At 47.0% G+C, this 21,917-nt stretch overlaps 1 protein-coding gene across 1 annotated transcript in view; it reads right to left on the bottom strand.

Annotated features, from left to right (window-relative positions):
- Positions 1–21,917, bottom strand: part of AXL (AXL receptor tyrosine kinase) — a 96,797-nt gene that overhangs the window by 39,948 nt on the left and 34,932 nt on the right. The window contains exons 5-6 of the mRNA XM_040442191.1: positions 6,025–6,105; positions 335–450 (exon numbers count right to left, since the gene is read on the bottom strand). Of these exons, the coding sequence (XP_040298125.1) occupies positions 335–450; positions 6,025–6,105 (197 nt within the window). The remainder of the gene's footprint in view (positions 1–334; positions 451–6,024; positions 6,106–21,917) is intronic.

Genomic DNA, 21,917 nt, shown 5'->3' with positions numbered 1-21,917 from the left:
CAAAGGCACGGAACGAACCAGGTAAGTTCTTGGATTGAAGAAAAAAGAAATGTTCCAGCACTTGAATACAGTTTCGTTGCGTAGTCTTTATTTTCAAAAAACCGGACAGGGGGCTCGACTTAGATTTTTGCCCTGATACCCTTTTGAATATCACCCGCTCTCACTGGTTCATCGGTTCAATAGGATAACGCAAGTTGCACAATGGCAGACAGGGGGTCTACTATTTTTGTCCAGATATCCTTTATCTATACCACCAGCCCTGATTGGTTCATTGGTCCAATGTTTTTTTTTTCCCATCCCTAATAACATGATGTTGACCTGATCTTGCACCCACCTGCACTGTACACACATACACTGGGTGAGCACCGCTGTCTCCAGGCTGCCAGGATATCTCCAGTTGAGTGGTACTCCGAGTCACCAGCGTCAAATCTTTTGGCCTCCTGGGTAGAACTACAATATATGGAGGAAAGGAAGAGTTACGTTATTAACATCGCCCAAAAACCATATCGAAACTCTATTCCAATGTGGACAACAAGTATTGATATGGTGGTCAAGAGATGGCCAAGGGTGTGATAGATGCACAACCAAGATGTTGTTCAGTTTTCTGCAATATACTCAATGTGACCAGAAGGGTCACTGAGATCATGGTGGCCACAAAAACTACCTGTCTTCTTCAATAGACAAAGAAAAGGCAAACACGGCACCTGTCTAGGACATTCTGTCTAAATGATCAAGGTGGCATCTTAGGAGATCCTTAAGCATTGTCCAGGGTGGCCATATGCCACACCGATCCCAATAAAACAATACAACAGATGAGGTGCTCCTACAAGCACCGACACCCCAAAAAGACGTCTAGCATGGAATTGATTCATTCAGTATAAATTGTAAGTTCATAGGAGAGATTACGATAAGGTAAGAAGTGGTTAACTCCAGCCGGCGTTCCCCCCTCATGTCCTCCCTCAGATGCCAGTGAGGTTAGTGGGCACTGAGTCAGACCACGTTGGATCTAAACAAGTGAATCAGCCACATTCTTGCAGCAGGAATCTTCCGCAGAGATGTGTCACCGAGTCAATAAACAGGTGGGAACGATCAGCGTGAAACCAAAGCCCATGGGTTTATAAAAGGGTCTTTTCTATCTGCACCTTATGGTCCATGATGAGACACTGATTCTTCATGGTTGGAAGTGCTGCAACATTAATACAAGATCTGCTAATAATGGACCACACAATGCAGAACCTCCACACTGTACAATACAGGATCTGATCTCCTCCACACTGTACAATACAGGATCTGATCTCCTCCACACTGTACAATACAGGATCTGATCTCCTCCACACTGTACAATACAGGATCTGATCTCCTCCACACTGTACAATACATGATCTGATCTCCTCCACACTGTGCAATACAGGACCTGATCTCCTCCACACTGTACAATACAGGATCTGATCTCCTCCACACTGTACAATACAGAATCTGATCTCCTCCACACTGTACAATACAGGATCTGATCTCCTCCACACTGTACAATACTGGATCTGATCTCCACACTGTACAATACTGGATCTGATCTCCTCCACACTGTACAATACAGGATCTGATCTCCTCCACACTGTACAATACATGATCTGATCTCCTCCACCCTGCATAATACAGGATCTGATCTCCTCCACACCGTACAATACAGGATCTGATCTCCTCCACACTGTACAATACAGGATCTGATCTCCTCCACCCTGCATAATACAGGATCTGATCTCCTCCACTCTGTACAATACAGGATCTGATCTCCTCCACACTGTACAATACAGGATCTGATCTCCTCCACACTGTACAATACAGGATCTGATCTCCTCCACACCGTACAATACAGGATCTGATCGCCTCCACACTGTACAATACAGGATCTGATCTCCTCCACACCGTACAATACAGGATCTGATCTCCTCCACACCGTACAATACAGGATCTGATCTCCTCCACACTGTACAATACAGGATCTGATCTCCTCCACCCTGCATAATACAGGATCTGATCTCCTCCACACTGTACAATACAGGATCTGATCTCCTCCACACTGTACAATACAGGATCTGATCTCCTCCACACCGTACAATACAGGATCTGATCGCCTCCACACTGTACAATACAGGATGTGATCTCCTCCACACCGTACAATACAGGATCTGATCTCCTCCACACCGTACAATACAGGATCTGATCTCCTCCACACTGTACAATACATGATCTGATCTCCTCCACACTGTACAATACAGGATCTGATCTCCTCCACCCTGCATAATACAGGATCTGATCTCCTCCACACTGTACAATACAGGATCTTATCTCCTCCACACTGTACAATACAGGATCTGGTCTCCTCCACACTGTACAATACAGGATCTGATCTCCTCCACACTGTACAATACAGGATCTGATCTCCTCCACACTGTACAATACAGGATCTGATCTCCTCCACACTGTACAATGCAGGATCTGATCTCCTCCACATTGTACAATACAGGATCTGATCTCCTCCACACTGTACAATACAGGATCTGATCTCCTCCACACTGTACAATACAGGATCTGGTCTCCTCCACCCTTTATAATACAGGATCTGATCTCCTCCACACTGTACAATACAGGATCTGATCTCCTCCACACTGTACAATACAGGATCTGATCGCCTCCACACTGTACAATACAGGATCTGATCTCCTCCATACTGAACAATACAGCATCTGATCTCCTCCACACTGTACAATACAGGATCTGATCTCCTCCACACTGTACAATACAGGATCTGATCTCCTCCACACTGTACAATACTGGATCTGAATTCCTCCACATGTACAATACAGGATCTGATCTCCTCCACACTGTACAATACTGGATCTGATCTCCTCCACACTGTACAATACAGGATCTGATCTTCTCCACACTGTACAATACAGGATCTGATCTCCTCCACACTGTATAATACAGTATCTGATCTCCTCCACACTGTACAATACAAGATCTGATCTCCTCCATACTGTACAATACAGGATCTGATCTCCACACTGTACAATACAGGATCTGATCTCCTCCACATTGTACAATACAGCATCTGATCTCCTCCACACTGTACAATACAGGATCTGATCTCCTCCACACTGTACAATACATGATCTGATCTCCTCCACCCTGTATAATAGAGGATCTTATCTCCTCCACACTGTACAATACAGGATCTGATCTCCTCCACACTGTACAATACAGGATCTGATCTCCTCCACACTGTACAATACAGGATCTGATCTCCTCCACACCGTACAATACAGGATCTGATCTCCTCCACACTGTACAATACAGGATCTGATCTCCTCCACACTGTACAATACAGGATCTGATCTCCTCCACCCTGCATAATACAGGATCTGATCTCCTCCACTCTGTACAATACAGGATCTGATCTCCACACTGTACAATACAGGATCTGATCTCCTCCACACTGTACAATACAGCATCTGATCTCCTCCACACTGTACAATACAGGATCTGATCTCCTCCACACTGTACAATACAGGATCTGATCTCCTCTACACTGTACAATACAGGATCTGATCTCCTCCACACTGTACAATACAGGATCTGGTCTCCTCCACACTGTACAATACAGGATCTGATCTCCTCCACACTGTACAATACAGGATCTGATCTCCTCCACACCGTACAATACAGGATCTGATCTCCTCCACACTACAAAACAGTATCTGATCTCCTCCACACTGTACAATACAGGATCTGATCTCCACACTGTACAATACAGGATCTGATCTCCTCCACACTGTACAATACAGGATCTGATCTCCTCCACACTGTACAATACAGAATCTGATCTCCTCCACACTGTACAATACAGGATCTGATCTCCTCCACACCGTACAATACAGGATCTGATCTCCTCCACACTGTACAATACAGGATCTGATCTCCTCCACACTGTACAATACAGGATCTGATCTCCTCCACACTGTACAATACAGGATCTGATCTCCTCCACACTGTACAATACAGGATCTGATCTCCTCCACACCGTACAATACAGGATCTGATCTCCTCCACACTGTACAATACATGATCTGATCTCCTCCACACTGTACAATACAGGATCTGATCTCCTCCACCCTGCATAATACAGGATCTGATCTCCTCCACTCTGTACAATACAGGATCTGATCTCCTCCACACTGTACAATACAGGATCTGATCTCCTCCACACTGTACAATACAGGATCTGATCTCCTCCACACCATACAATACAGGATCTGATCGCCTCCACACTGTACAATACAGGATCTGATCTCCACACTGTACAATACAGGATCTGATCTCCTCCACACTGTACAATACAGGATCTGATCTCCTCCACACTGTACAATACAGAATCTGATCTCCTCCACACTGTACAATACAGGATCTGATCTCCTCCACACCGTACAATACAGGATCTGATCTCCTCCACACTGTACAATACAGGATCTGATCTCCTCCACACTGTACAATACAGGATCTGATTTCCTCCACACTGTACAATACAGGATCTGATCTCCTCCACACTGTACAATACAGGATCTGATCTCCTCCACACCGTACAATACAGGATCTGATCTCCTCCACACTGTACAATACATGATCTGATCTCCTCCACACTGTACAATACAGGATCTGATCTCCTCCACCCTGCATAATACAGGATCTGATCTCCTCCACTCTGTACAATACAGGATCTGATCTCCTCCACACTGTACAATACAGGATCTGATCTCCTCCACACTGTACAATACAGGATCTGATCTCCTCCACACCGTACAATACAGGATCTGATCGCCTCCACACTGTACAATACAGGATCTGATCTCCTCCACACTGTACAATACAGGATCTGATCTCCTCCACACTGTACAATACAGGATCTGATCTCCTCCACACTGTACAATACAGGAGCTGATCTTCCTACAAAAACTAGTTGATACTTGATGGGTTGCACAGTAACTGGGCATAACTGATGCTCTAAAGAAACATAAACACTTTAAAAAAAACTTTGGCTCTTCTGATGGATCAGAAGAAGAAAAAGCTGATGTGTAAAAGCCCTTAGGGGTGTAGCTATAGAGGATGCAGAGGTAACAGTCACACGTGGGTTATGGTGTCTGCTGGGGCTCAAAGGCTCCTCTGCCACATAAGGCCAGGCTTGGACTGGCCCACAGGGGTACAGGGGAATCCCCCGGTGGGCCCCTGAGCAAGGTGGGCCCCTAGTCTCCCACCCCCTGCACAAGTGGCACATAACACAGTAGACTTACTGCACTCCATACATATATTCAGTGTACAGCACCTCAACCAGCCTCTGTTTATATAAAAAACTTGTTAGATTATTTATTATATTTGAATGTATCCATACGGTGGGCCCCCAAAATAAATTTTACAGGTGGGCCCTAGGTACCCCAGTCCGACACTGCATAAGGCTAGTATTACACATATCAAAGAAACCCGGCAGGCTGTTCCGGCAGAGATAGTGCCTTGTGCCCGCCCAACCATATTGACCATGCTGGGATGCAGTGAGGATCTGGCATATATAAAAAACGTTGCGAGCAGCAGTTTTCTTCCAGCCCAATTCAGGGAGTGGCCAGATCCATGCCGCACCCCATTATAGTCAATGGTGTCCTGCAGGCACGCGTCACTATCTGGCTATGCTGAATCTGGAGAACTCAGCCAGAGTTCTCTGCCAGAACATCCTGCCCGATTTCTTTGACGCATGTGTGAAAGTAGCCTAAGAAGATACCAGTATTATAAAGAACACATAGCAGGTTGGGATCGAGGTTGCACATTTTGCATTGGAATCCAGGGGCTTCAAATGACACATCAGTATAGGATCTGATCCTCTCTCTCCGCACCATGTAAACCTCGCTCCTAAGTGTACAATGCAGAGTCTGATCTCCTCCACAGTATACAACATAAGATCTGATCTTCTTTGTAGTTTACCTTTAATAGTTGCGGTCCTGGATGTAGTAACACCCTTTCCATTATGAGCTTCACAGGAGAACAAAGAGGATTTATTAAGACCTGAGGGAAGAGAGGGAACAATAAGTGTTCTGTGCTACAAAAATGTAACGTACGGCAACAAGTCAGAATCTGCTCTGAGGACATATACCACTACTGACGTGTATATGAATCTCTATCCCACTGGTTGTGTCAAGCGTAGAGTCTACTGAGAAGAGCAATGCGTGCATCATTGGAGGTACAGGACAACATCATTCATAGGGTCTGGAGTATTATCAAAAAGCATAAGGGTATGACCACACAATCAGGTGTGGAAGCCAAAATCAGAAGAGGTCTATAAAGGAGAGAAAGTATAAAGTATAGATATGACTTCTCCTCCTTTTTGAGTTCACTCCTGTTTTTGACTTCAAAAACTGTATCCAGAAACCTGATTGTGTGGCCGTACCCTATGAGAGGTAGCAAGTGCTTACACATTGGGTACATCCATGATATGAAGCAATAAAAGCCTCTGTCCTTATTCATATGGACAATTCATGTGGACTGAACGTGGACAATTTCAGTATCTGAAATGGGTCATAGGAAATATTACAATATGAACGGTGATTGACTGACATTAGTTCTATAGTCAGGATCCTTTATGTCTACTTGCAGGTGACCATCCTTTAACCTCCATGTCTATTCACAGATGACCACCATGTTACCTCCATGTCTACTCTCAGATGACCATCCTGTTACTTCTGTGTCTACTTGCAGCTGACCACCTTGTTATCTTCATTTCTATTTGCAGATGACCCCCCTGTTACCTCCATGTCTACTCACACAGGTGACAACCCTGTTAACTCCATGCTTATTTGTAGGTGACCATCCTGTTACTTTCATGTCTATTTGCAGGTGACCATCCTGTTACTTCCACGTCTACTCTCAGATGACCATTCTGTTACTTCTGTGTCTACTTGCAGCTGACCATCCTGTTACCTTCATGTCTACTTGCAGGTGACGACCCTGTTAACTCCATGCCAATTTGCAGATGACCATCCTGTTACCTCCATGTCTACTCTCAGAAGACCATCCTGTTACTTCTGTGTCTACTTGCAGGTGACCATCCTGTTACCTTCATGTCGGAGGAAGGCACAGGGATAGCTAAAGCATTTGTATATAGTATATAGACCTCACTTACCAATCCTCCATATCTCTGCTTTCAAGACACCTAGGAGTATTACCTGGAGTAGAATATGATAGTCGGGTATACACCTTTGAGCATTGCAATTTTTTGTGTTAAAATGTTTTAACGTTTTTTTGTTTTTTTCCATAGAAATAAGCTTGTTGACAATACTTTGGCACAACCGCTGCCACTCCCCGTCTTGTGCTCCAAATTAATATTATTTTTGGCAAGGCATGAATATATATGTTCCCCTGAGGGAAGTCATTTTGCTTCCAAATCCTTCACAGGCAAGTCTAACCGTCGTATTTAACATGATCTAATAGGTGAACCTCTCCAAAGCAAACAATTCATACGTCATAATCGGTATCTGCCCCCACGTGCAGGTCGGGGGTCTGCAAGACTTGAGGAATGCGAATATGCAAATAAAGGACGATATTTACATGTGAATAACAGGCCGTCAAGACTGAGATTGCTGTTACCCTAGTAGAACTGTTCTCTGTTTATGGGATGTGAACTGAGACCAATGCAGTATGAATGAGGAGATGGTAACTGTTCTATAATTCTCCATGCAAATCCGTGATTGGCCTCCTATTTACATGCAGGACTAGATTTACCTGTATGATTTTTAGGGTTTTTTGGGTGCGGAACACACATGGGCGGAATCTGTAAATTTGCAGACTGCAAAACATGGCGCGGTCATGTGCACGTGGCCTTATATAGAGAGTCTCAGAAATAGATAAGCAGTATTCCAGGAGGTCAGTTGCATCACCCTCCATCGTATTTCTTTTTGGGAAGGGTTAATGTGAGCCGGGCCATCCTGTGGTATTAGTCCCTACAAGAATGGGCCCCTCTCTCACCTGCGTAAGTCGCAAATATATACTGCATAGCTATACATGTACCTTGAACATATGATAAAGCAAACGGATCTTTACCGCCAGATGTGCGTTGTGGGTAATTGCATAATTAGCAGAGAATTGCGGGTTAACCCATTTGTTTTTTAAGCGTCTTGTTAACAAGCGTCAATCGGTTGTGTGTAAATTTAGCTGGAAGGAAATGCTTCTAATAAGAACGATGTGCCCAGAGAGCGTGAGATCGAGAGTGAAAATACCACAGAGCGAGGAATGTGAAACAGACAATGAGTGAGGGGTGGGAAGGGGGAGCGTAGGGACATGGAAAGGGTGATGGGACACTCTGGAGGGGGGGAGTTCTCGCCTATCAAACCAACATCTCCTCCAGCCACCTGTACTGGACATTAGACCACTATACAGACTCCCGGGGGTACGGTGTTCAGAAATCTGTCCTCATCTGGGCTCCAGGTCCCCGGTTTTCTGCCAGATGTGCTGCAAAGTGACTGAGGCATCTGGAATTGATCAGAACCCACCCACCCACCCATCCTCTCCAGACATAGAGACAACAACACAGCTGCCTTGTGGTCAGCCCAATGACGTCTCGTATGGCGATGTGCTCCTGACATCCTTGTATTGAAATGTTATTTAATACTGTTGGCCTACGTTACTGACCTGATACTTGTGATTGACTAGGCATGCATCATTTTGCTACAGAGGGACCCCACCCTGGGAGAACAAACTCCATCATTGGCCTACAGGAGTACTAGAGGGTCCTCCGGTGGGCCAAGGCTCTGAAACTATAGTGGGCCCCCAAAGGTCCAGGATAAAAAAAACATTTGGAGCTGCCTTGCCATAGGGTTGATTTCTTTGAATCAAAAGCTATTAGACTTTATTAATGATATAGTGGTTTGGGCCCAGAGTCATAATTTCCTCTGGTGGGCCTGAGGAACCCCAGTTCAACCCAGTCCTTATGGGTTATAGAGCCCTCTATAGAACCATAGGTTGATTGAGACCTGGCAGAGTAGAGGCATCTTATAAGCGTTGACTAGTGATGGACGACCTTCGGCCGGGAAGGTTCGCGATGAAATGTTCGCAAACCGCGCGTTCGCGCCTGGCCCCATTGACTTTAATGGCAGGCGAAACTGAAAAACCCTTAGGTCATATTTGCAGCCACCAAATACTTACTAGAAGTGCACAAATATACCCACAACATGGATAGTGACATACCAAAGGGGGATCATGTGCAAAAATTCCCACAAAAAATATGTATTTTAATCAGGGGCCATTTTTATGCGTCTTAAAGGGAAACTCTAAAAAATGTGCCCTGCTGGAGCCTAGAAAAAATTTATTTTAGGCCATGGGAGCACAGACCCCAAAAATTAGCCATTCACCTGACAGAAAAGAACTTGTGATGATGTGGCTGGAGGTACATTATGCGGTCACTGGATAAAAATTTTACTGTAGGCCAGTACAGGCCCCGAAAATTCGGCAATCACCTGACAGAAAAGAACTTGTGATTATGTGGCTGGAGGAACATTGGGTGGTCACTGTAATTTTTTTTTTACTGTCGGCCAGTGTAGGCCCCAAAAATTCGGCAATCACCTGACAGAAAAGAACTTGTGATTATGTGGCTGGAGGAACATTAGGTGGTCACTGGAATTTTTTTTTTTACTGTCGGCCAGTGTAGTCCCCAAAAATTAGGCATTCACCTGACAGAAAAGAACTCGTGAAGATGTGGCTGGAGGTACATTAGGCGGTCACTGGATACAAATTTTACTGTAGGCCAGTACAGGACCCAAAAATTTGGCATTCACCTGACAGAAAAGAACTTGTGATTATGTGGATGGAGGTACATTAGGCGGTCACTGGATAAAAATTTTAATGTAGTCCACTGGGGAAGAGGCCCCAAAAATTAGGCATTCACCTGACAGAAAAGTTATTTTATGCCACTGTATATACTTAAGACAAGGGCCATTCTTTGTTCTGGTTGGTGGCGGATATGTGTGGGCTGGCATGAGGAAATTCAGTTACACGTGGTCGTCACAGGTGTTGAATTCCTCAGAGATCCATGCCTCATTCATTTTTAGAAATGTGAGGTAGCCCACACTGTCCTGAGCCAGGCGAGTGGGCTTATCGGTCACGATCACCCCTGCTGCGCTGAACATCCTTTCGGACAAGACACTCGACGAGGAGCAAGCCAAGAGTTCCATGGCAAATTGTCCCAGCTCTGGCCACAGGTCAAGCCTGCACACCCAGTAGTCTAGGGGTTCCTCGCTTCTCAGAGCGTTAACCCGATGTAGTCGGACACCTGTCGGTCTAGGCGTTCCCTGAGGCTGGATCTGGAGGGCGGCTGTCGATGGGTTGGTTGCAAGAATGAACCCATATCCGAAGTGACCAACACATCTTCAAACCACCCTCTTCTTGCAGGCGCGGTAGGATTGGTACTCGCACCTGTTTAGCTGTGGGTAGAAATTCCTCTGCCAGCGCCCGCAAGAGCAGAATGCAGCATCTCTCGCAGCAAGGCCTGGAAATGCTGCATTCTGCCAGCCCTCTGTGATGCTGTTAGCATGTCCGCCATTTTGTGTTTGTGCCGGGAGTCTAAGTCCGTTGCCACCCAGTACTGGTCCTTGCGCTTTATGCGTTTTATACGAGGGTCCCTCTTCAAACACTGGAGCATAAAGGCCCCCATTAGCACTAAATTGGAAGCGATGGAGCACCCTGGCTCCTGCTCATCGCCCAGGAGAATGTTGTCCTCGGTCTCCTCCCCCCAGCCTCGGACAACCAGGGATCCCCAAAAAGTTTAAAGTCCCCCTCAAAGTAGAGGGGCTATGGTGGTGGTGGTGGTGTCTTTGGGGATGCACACAGCAGAGATTGAGGAGGGTGCAGATACAGAGGATGTGACGGGTGAAGAAGCAGAGGGCTGAATGAGCCACTCAACCAACTCTGGTGCGTCATTTGAAGTAACTTCGCACGTGCCTTCTCCAACTTCCCACTTAGGCTCCGGCCTGGTGCACCTGCCCGACCCCTACCACCCCTGCGGAACGGCCTGCCTCTTCCTCTGCCTGTCATTTTCAAAATGACCTTATGCCTAAGTCCCTAAAGAAGAGCAGTATTTATAGAAGCAGGTATATCAATTCCCTTAATCAGTATTTTGTGGAAACAGTTATATCGCAGCCCTCAATCAGTATTTTGTGGAAGCAGGCATCTCGCAGGCCTCAATCAATATTTGGTGGAAGCAGGTATATCAAACCCCTTAATCAGTATTTTGTGGAAGCAGGTATATTGCAGGCTTCAATCAGTATTTTGTGGAAGCAGGTATATCGGAGGCCTCAATCAATATTTGGTGGAAACAGGTATATCGAAACCCCTTAATCAGTATTTTGTGGAAGCAGGTATGTCGCAGGCCTCAATCAATATTTGGTGGAAACAGGTATATCAATCCTCTTGATCAGTATTTTGTGGAAGCAGGTATATCGTAGCCCTCAATCAGTATTTTGTGGAAGCAGGTATATCACACCCCTCAATTATATTTTTTGCCACAACAGTTATATCACACCACCCTGTTTATTTGGGGCAACAGGTATATCGCAGCCGTCAATCAGTATTTTGTGGAAGTAGTTATATCACACCCCTCAATCAGTATATCACACCCATTGCAAATAGTTGTTCCAATAGCGCTTGTCCCTCTATATAGCTGCGGTATCGCAGCAGAACCGCACACAACTGCTGCACAATACAAATGCACTATAATATACTTTCTATGCTAGAAAGTATATTATAAGTATATTACTCCCCTCAGTATATAACACCTATCGATAGCACACCTATACTAGTCCTTAAAAAGACTTTTGTGGCCCTATTAGCTAGCGTTTGGTGTCCCTAACAGTCTGTCCCTGCTCCACACAGCAACCTCTCCCTACACTGGCAAAACAGAGAATGTAAAATGGCTGCCAGATCGGGTTCTGTTATAGGGTGGGGGGGGGGGTGTCCATGTGCTGAAATGTCTCCGTTTGCTGTCCTGTCCCACCTGATGGATGTGTCATGGGTCAAAGTTCGGCGCAATGCAAAAGAATATGCCATATGTTCGCATGTTTTCTGCGACCGTGCAAAGTTCGCCGTGAAACGACCGTCGGGCGAACCGCAAGGCCATCTCTAGTGTTGACAAGGGCCCACACATTTGCACATGGGTCCTCTGTTGACCCTAGACTCAAACCTAAACTGAATTTTCCTGTTTTGGTTGGAAATACTCCATAATACAATAAGCATAATCATTTAAAGGAGGCCTTTAATGGAAGATGAGGATTTCTGAGATTGAAGGCAAGTTCCCAGAAATATCTGCCCCATCTGTTAGCATTCTCTGGTGACTCCCTAGTAAATAAGTCTCCTTCTTGGTTAAGTGTTTTTAAAAGACATTTCTTGACCCCTGCAATGGTGAAGTGCTTCTGATTTACATTTGGTTTCTAAATATCTTCCCTTTGCCAACTCTGCAGAATTTTCGCTTCCCTCAGAGTTTCAAGACAGATGTCTGTGGAAATTGTGAATTTCCCCTTCAAAACAGACAAATGCAAGAATTCTAAGAATAGGATGAGAATGGAAAAGTCCCTGGAACACAGTTACAAAATGGGGGGAACGATGAGTACAGACTCCTTTTCAGCCTGAAGAGCCTAATTATTAACATCCCTCCTGTACTGCTCCTCAGCCCTCTGAGGTGCCCAGAATTGGTCGTAATTTACGGATCTCATTCTGTTATAACCTTAGAACTTAGCCGGTCCTGTCAATTCTTCTATTGGATTTCAACATGTTTGATCTTTTTATTCTGGCCAGAGATAAGCCAATACTTTTAGTGTCAAGTTCTGGTTTGCCTCCGTGTGGCTGATCATAGATGTGAAGTAGGTTGTAGAAAACTTGCTCATTCATTATCTACAGCAGTAGTGCCCAACCATTTTTCGTCTGAGGGCCGCACTAGACATGGTATAAATTTTGTGGGCCAGAACCTGGTAACTTTGCCAGAAAGAAATGCAAACACTGTGAGGGGGCACATGTGAGCATTACTACTGTGAAGGGGCAAATATCTGGGCATTTTTTCTGTGAAGGGGCACATCTGAGCATTTTTACTGTAAAGCGGGTGCATCTGGGCATTTTTACCGTGAAGGGGGCACATGCGAGCATTACTACTGTGAAGGGGGCACGTGTGAGCATTACTACTGTGAAGGGGGCACATCTGGGCATTACCCGTGTGAAGGGGGCACATCTGGGCATTACCACCATGAAGGGGGCACATCTGGGCATTACCACTGTGAAGGGGCACATCTGGGAATTACCACTGTAAAAGCGGCACATCTGGGAATTACTACTGTGAAGGGGGCACATCTGGGCATTACCACTGTGAAGGGAGCATGTGAGCATTACTGTGAAGGTGGCACATCTCTGGGCATTATTACTGTGAAGGTGGCACATCTCTGGGCATTATTACTGTGAAGGTGACACATCTCTGGGCATAGCAAGACTAAGGAATGGAATGCAGGAAACTCTTTAGAAATGCCTTGTGGTACAATATTATGTCCTCTCACACGGGCACCAGACATAGTAATCACATATTAAGAAAAAGGCTCAGGTCCAATCACTTCCACCACTACCATCCTCTATAGACCTCCTGCTCCCATCTGACTCGTCCTCATGAGTGGCACACAGTTATGGACTGTATACAAGTGGCACACTGTTATAGGGATATATATGGGTGGCACACTGTTATGGGGTATATATGGGTGGCACACTGTTATGGAGTATATATGGGTGGCACACTGTTATGGGGTATATATGGGTGGCACACTGTTATGGAGTATATATGGGTGGCACGCTGTTATGGGGTATATATGAGTTGCACACTGTTATGGGGTATATATGGATGGCACACTGTTATTGGGTATATATAGGTGGCACACTGTTATGGAGTATATATGGGTGGCACACTGCTATGGGGTATATATGGGTTGCACACTGTTATGGGGTATATATGGGTTGAACACTGTTATGGGGTATATATGGGTGGCACGCTGTTATGGGTATATATGGGTTGCACACTGTTATGGGATATATATGGGTTGCACACTGGTATAGGGTATATATGGATGGCACACTTATGGGGTATATTTGGGTGGCACACTGTTATGGAGTATATATGGGTGGCACGCTGTTATGGGTATATATGGGTTGCACACTGGTATGGGGTATATATGGGTGGCACACTGTTATGGGGTATACATGGGTGGACACTGTTATGGGATATATATGGGTGGCACACTGGTATGGTGTATATATGGGTGGCACACTGTTATGTGGTATATATGGGTGGAACACTGTTATGGGGTAAATATGGGTGGAACACTGTTATGGGGTAAATATGGGTGGCACGCTGTTATGGGTATATATGGGTGGCACACTGTTAAGGGGTATATATGGGTTGCACACTGGTATGGGGTATATATGGGTGGCACACTGTTATGGGGTATACATGGGTGGACACTGTTATGGGATATATATGGGTGGCACACTGGTATGGTGTATATATGGGTGGCACACTGTTATGTGGTATATATGGGTGGAACACTGTTATGGGGTAAATATGGGTGGCACACTGTTATGGGGTAAATATGGGTGGCACACTGTTAAGGGGTATATATGGGTGGCACACTGTTATGGGGTATATATGGGTGGCACACTGTTATGGGGTATATATGGGTTGCACACTGTTATGGGGTATATATGGGTTGCACGCTGGTATGGGGTATATATGGGTGGCACACTGTTATGGGGTATATATGGGTGGCACACTGTTATGGGGTATATATGGTTGGCACACTGTTATGGGGTATGTATAGGCGTGGCAGACGCCGCATTTGTGTGAGGGGAGGCGCCTGCAGCACTACAAAGGCGGTCTTCAGCTCAGCTCAGACAGGACGTCACTTCCGGGATTCTCCTGCTCAGGCGTCGGCGTGGAACGCGGTTCCCTGATACTTCCTCCAGTGGGTAAGTATGAGGCGGGCAGCCGAAGCGGGGGGCCGTACACCGGTACACACGGAGGGTAAGTGGGGGGGGGTTGGGCGAGACGGCGCAGGCACAACGCACACACGAGCATACTCACTGGCGGTAGCTGGATCACTGGCACGCACGCCCGGTCCTTGCGGCGCATCAACCCGCCTCTTCACATGTTTTCTTTCACAGGTTGTCTCAAGTGGCAGATCGGCATCTTTTACTTAAGGAGCGCTCATTGTGGGGGTGTATAAGGTATTGTCTGGGGATGGTAGGGCTGTGGTACCGCTAATTCTGGGACTCTATCATGTAAGTACACTTTCTTTACAGGGCGCCAGTCTCAGTGAATAATTGAAGGTAAAGAAAAAAAAAAAAGAAGGGATTATCGGCCTGTGGGAGGGGGGGTGGGGGGGGGGAAGGGAAATAGAGATTAATGTTGGCGACGATGACATTACCCTGCTGCATGATAGTTCGCGTAGGGGACATTTCCATAGGGGGCAGCACAGCCCGGGTATTCTACACCAATCATCGGCGCCCCCTCATAACAGGGGCGCAAGTGTCGCATCACCATCTATTGACAGGCTCATATCTCTGTCTGTCTTCACTTGGTACCCAAGTACCCAAGTACACCTCGCGCACGCGCGCAGATCCGTCACGCCTTCGGATCCGAAGGTCAAGCCCTGTCACGTCTTCAGGCACCAGTAGTCCTTCACGCACTCAGGACACGATTTAAGTCCTGTCACGTCTGCAGGCAGACACGGTCCTTCACGTCCAAGGACTCAGCAAAATCCTGTCACGACTACAGGCGCAATAAAAAATAAAAATAAAAATAAAAAACGCCATACCTTCAGTTCATGCATCATTACATGTCACGTCGCATCCATTTCAGTTCATACCGGGGTCACCCCACTCACAATGTTCAGGGCTAAAGGGCACGCATTGCATTCCATGTCACCACCTAGTACGGGCGCACGTTGGTAGAATTTCACAGGTGATTAGTTCCCGGGCGCACTAGTGCATGCATGAGGGCTACATTCGGGCAACAGGGCCTTCATGTCTCACAATGTTCTAGATGGAACCATCACAGGATCAAAGGAGCCAAGGCACGGTCGATTCCCAGAGAAGTCTCGACCTGATGTCTGACAGGGATCACTCCCATTCCCTCAGATCCTGGACCATTCCTAAACTATCAGCCGAACTCCTGCGAAGAGGCATCCCTTTTCCCGCATCAGCCAGGAAGGCCGAACTGTTTCGTCTTCTCCAGGCGGTTTCGGGCCCCAGCCAAGACGTGGTCACCATTAATACCATACAAACATTAATAAAATGGCCTCGTTCATGTCCAGCTTTCAGGCCAGACTCGAGGTCGTAGAAAGCAGGGCTTCCAATCCCACTGATGACAGTCAGGGTCCGGTGGTTCCATCTACTTCCTCCGGCACGGGCGTCCATACCCCACCCAATTTCCCCAGCATATCCCCATCTCACTTCATTCCTGCTAATCTGAGGAAGGACATTCTCGAGGGTAAGGACATTAACTTAGCCTCATTATTAATAGCCACCCACGAAGTACCAGACAACAAAACGATCGCATGCGGCGAAGTGTCGGTCATATTGAAATCTAGAGATAACCGATTGAACAGGAAGCTCAGTGTCACCGAATTCGTCCTAGCTTTCAGCTTATATAGAGACGTCATATGCTCAGTGTCCCCAACACGCAGAGAGGAGTTAGATCTGTACCTCTATAAGGTGGTGGACCTTGGTCACAAGTACGGGGGCACCGCCTTCTATGAATATCATCGCTCGTTCTCCGGCAAAGCGGCCGCTTTACTTACCCAGTTCCAGCATACGGTAGATTGGGCAGTCGTGGACACTGAGCTGTTCTGTCGACACTTCGCCGGGCTGAAATCACCGACATGTTTCAATTGTGGGTCTTATTCCCATTCAGAAGAATGGTGCACTAATGCCAGCACGCGACTTGACTTTCCTATCCCTAAAAACTCCCCGGATGCATTGCAGTCCAAAACTGCCACGGGGGTGGACAAGTTAGGTCGGCCCATCAGATACTCGGGGAAGTCACAGATCTGTAACAATTTCAATGCTGGCAGCTGCTTCTACAATCAGTGCCGCCTTTTGCATCTTTGCGCGAATTGCTACAGGGCACACCCCCGCATCGCTTGCCCACAGAAAGGGCACAACCCCGCATGACTAAGCGTGGTAAACATTGATATGCTTGCGCGTCACCTGGCGGGTCATCCAGACATAGCATGGGTCAAATTTGTAATCGGTGGTTGTTGATCAGGGTTTCACATAGGACAGGTCGCCATTCCCCAGGCTTCGTTCGAATGTAGGAACCTCCAATCTGCCTTTAACAACCCCGAGGTGGTGTCGCAGCTGATTCAGGCCGAACTAGTTAAGGGATACCTCATCGGTCCATTCATCAAACCCCCGTTTGAAACCTTCAGGATCAACCCCATAGGGGTAGTCACCGGGAAGTTTAATAATAAAAAAAAGATTGATTTATGACTTGTCAGCAACCCATTCTTTATCCACACCTAGTCTCAACTCGCTTATCCCAGCAGAAGAATTTTCAATGAAATATTCCTCCATAGACGAAGCCATCCAGGTCATTCTGTCCTTAGGTCAACAAGCATGGCTATCCAAAGCTGACATCACGGATGCCTTTAAACTCCTTCCTATATCACCTCAGTTATGGCAATGGCACGGAGTCAAATGGGAGGGGAGCAGGGGCGGACTGAACGGTCGGGCACTTCGGGCATGGTCCGAGGGCCCGGGCAGGATGGGGGCCCGCCGCAGAATAATATTATTTATTATCAGCAGCGCAGTGGAAGAGTCTCTCCCTCCCCCTGTGCTGCTGCTGCCGCGGCCAATAAGAAGAGGGACAGGGGGAGGGGCTGTGGCCAATGAAGATAACTGAGCTGTTAATACAAATACAGGAGGCGGGTGCCGGAATCAAATAGCGGCACCCGACCTCTATGACAGGGAGCTGCACCGGAGGGGTTAACTGCCGCTGATCGCAGCTCCCTGTCATAGAGGTCGGGTGCCGGCTATTTGATTCCGGCACCCGCCTCCTGCATTTGTATTAACAGCTCAGTTATCTTCATTGGTGGCGCCCCCCCCCCCCCAAGTATAATAAACATTGTGTGCGGCGCCTCCCCCCCCCCCCCAGTATAATCAACATTGAGTGCGGCGTCCCCCCCAGTATAATCAACATTGAGTGCGGCGTCCCCCCCCCCCCCAGTATAATCAACATTGAGTGCGGCGCCCCCCCCCCCAGTATAATCAACATTGAGGGCGGCGCCCCCCCCCCCCAGTATAATCAACATTGAGTGCGGCGTCCCCCCCAGTATAATCAACATTGAGTGCGGCGCCTCCCCCCCCCCCTTCCCAGTATAATTAACATTGGTGGCGCAGTGGGAAGTGCCAATGAGGGTTAAAATAAATAAATAAAAATTAACTCACCTCCTCCAATTGATCGCGTAGCTGCTGCCGGTCTCATGTTCTTTCTTCAGGACCTGTGGTGACGTCACTGAGCTCCATCACATGGCCCATTACCATGGTGATGGATCATGTGATGAGCACAGTGATGTCACCACAGGTCCTGCGTCCTGAAGAAAGTACAGAAGACCGGCTGCTACGCGATCAATTGGTGGAGGTGAGTTAATTTTTATTTATTTTTTTAACCCTCATTGGCACTGCCCACTGCGCCACCAATGTTTATATATTTATTATACTAGGGAGGGGGGGGGCGCACTGCCCACCAAGGTTTATATATTTATTATACTAGGGAGGGTGGGGGGGCGCACTGCCCACCAATGTTTATATATTTATTATACTGGGGAGGGGGGGGCGCACTGCCCACCAATGTTTATATATTTATTATACTAGGGAGGGGGGGGGGCGCACTGCCCACCAATGTTTATATATTTATTATACTAGGGAGGGGGGGGCGCACTGCCCACCAATGTTTATATGTTTATTATACTGGGGTGTTGGGGGGGGGCGCACTGCGCCACCAATGTTTATTATATTGACCTTCTACGATGCATTCTGCATTAAAGAATGCGATTATTTTCCCTTATAACCATGTTGTTATAAGGGAAAGTAATAAAGTGAATAGACTTTCATCCTAGCAACCATGCGTGAAAATCGCACGGTTCAACCGGAAGGATGGATCCGGCATTCAGGCAAATCTTCCGTTTTTTTCGCCAGAGATAAAACCGTAGCATGCTGCGGTTTTATCTTTTGCCTGATCAGTCAAAAAGACTGACCTGAAGACATCTTTTCCGGTATAGAGCCCCTGTGACGGAACTCTATGCCGGAAATGAAAAACGCTAATGTGAAAGTACCCTAAAATATTAAGTTTAAATCCCCCCCTTTCCCAATTTTACATATAAAATATATAAACAATAAATAAACATATTACATAGCGCTGCGTCCGAAAAGTCCAAACTATTAAATTATTAAAAAATATTTCCTATGCGGTGAGCATTCGCCATTTTTAGTCACCTTGTCACCCCAAAAAATAGGATAGGACTGTTCTATTATGGGCCGAACGTTTCATAAAATGCGAAATGCACGCGGCTTTTTTTGGTGTTTTTTTTTTTGCACGGTATTGAGTATCGCAATACTTTTTTATGGTGACGAAAGCGAATCAAAACTTTGGTATCGAAACAACCCTACGCCATTCTGATCGGTGTAGCGTTGTCACGATACCAAAATTTTGATTCAGTTTTGATTTGGCGACTAAAAATGTAATTTGGCTCCTAAATTTTTCAGTTCAGGAGCCAATGGCTACTAGGTATTTTTTTTAGTCTGGAGCACTGTGCCCAGCACCCCGATTCCGAATGTTATGCTGGCCTGGTAATGGCAGCGGGGCCCGGTGCAGTCACTGTAGTCTATTACACCGGGCCCCGCTCACTGTAATACTAATATTCATATGTGAACAACTTGAAATCCCCTGCGATCCTCTCCCTCTCTGTACTCACAACCTCAGTAGCAGGCCGGGCGGCAGCGCAACTCACTGACGTCACGCGCCTGCTCCTCCCACTGTATGAATGAAGCAGGCGGAGCAGGCGCGTGACGTCAGTGAGTTGCGCTGCCGCCCGGCCTGCTACTGAGGTTGTGAGTACAGAGAGGGAGAGGATCGCAGGGGATTTCAAGTTGTTCACATATGAATATTAGTATTACAGTGAGCGGGGCCCGGTGTAATAGAATACAGTGACTGCACCGGGCCCCGCTGCCATTACAGCACCAGATGCTGGCCCCCAGACCCTGTATTGGGGATCATTCACTCACAGGGACACTGTTATGGGGGGATCTGTGTATGACACATATATAGCATAAGGTGCTATATATGTGTCACCCACAGATCCCCCCCCACAACAGTGCCACCCACAGAGCTCCCACAACAGTGCCACCCACAGAGCCCCCATAACACACTGTACCCATACCACATCAATGAGCTGAAGGGGTCTGGGTGCCTTTTGTGTCGCTTTAACTTTGAAATCTTATTAAAGATTGTGTAGGGTGTGGCTGGAGGCGGGGCATGGAGGCGGGACAAGGGTGGGGCTTGCAGCAGAACATGGGTGGGGCCTGTAAGGGGGGCCCTTGATTTATTTTGCCCGGGGGCCCTGAGGGTTCTCAGTCCGCCCCTGGAGGGGAGTTATTATTTTGCCAACAAGTTAACATTCGGGTCTAGATCCAGTCCATGGCTTTTTGATCAATTCGCCAGGTGCCTGCACTGGATCTTGCAGCACAAATTCCATGCATACCACGTCATACATTACTTAGACGATTTTCTGCTGATCGAACCCCCTTCACGATCACCTGTTGATCTCAATACTCTGACACAGGTTTTCAGGGAACTTCACGTACCTGTGGCTGATAACAAAACGGACGGGCCCAGCACCAGGATCACCTTTTTAGGAATCCAGCTAGACACCGCATCCGGTCAGGCCAGTCTACCAGCAGACAAGCTGTCTAGAATAAGAACTGTGGTGCGCACCTTGCTCCAAGGGGGGGTCACGTCCAGGGTCAATCTGCAAAGCGTTTTAGGGATGCTCAATTTCGCCATGAGGATCATCCCCCAGGGTAGATCGTTCATATCCAGACTCCTTCACTTGTTGCCCGAGGCAGCGGATCAAAATTCGATCATTTATCTCGACCACCAGGCCAAGGCAGATCTGGTAATGTGGGATCAGTTCTTGACACACTGGAACGGAGTCTCATTATTTATACCCAGTGTCTCCAACAACTCTCCTGTCGTGCACACAGACGCCTCATCATCAGTTGGGTTTGCGGCTATTTATGGTGGGCACTGGATAGCTAGCGCTTGGCCGGCAGAGGTATCCTGCATCCCGGGGTTTTCAGGGTCATCGCCTCTATTTGAGATTTACCCCATAGTCGCAGCAGCACAGGTCTGGGGCAGTCATTGGTCCAACCAGACGGTACTATTCATTTCCGATAACATGGTAGTGGTCGATCTGGTCAACAAAGGGAGATCAGCATCCGGGCAGGTCATGGCCTTCCTAAGGCGCTTCGTGTGGTTGGCATTACAACATCATTTCAATTTTGAAGTCGCGCACATTGCCGGGAAGGCAAATCTGGCCGCTGATGCTTTGTCAAGACTTTAACATACAGTCTTTCTTCCAGGTTTCTCCAGACGCAGACCCATGCCCGACTCCATCACCAGCTTACAACCTCCTCCACATGGATTGAGGCACCACTTGGAAGTGGCTAGGTCACTCATTAATCAGTCCCTGTCCAAAAACACGCAGAGGAATTACAACACGGCCTGGGGACATTTCACCACGTTCAAA

Source organism: Bufo bufo, chromosome 8 (genome assembly GCF_905171765.1).
Source record: "Bufo bufo chromosome 8, aBufBuf1.1, whole genome shotgun sequence".
NCBI lineage: Eukaryota > Metazoa > Chordata > Amphibia > Anura > Bufonidae > Bufo > Bufo bufo.
The sequence above is the reverse complement of the archived record's forward strand: the minus strand, read 5'-3'. Positions and strand labels throughout refer to the sequence as shown.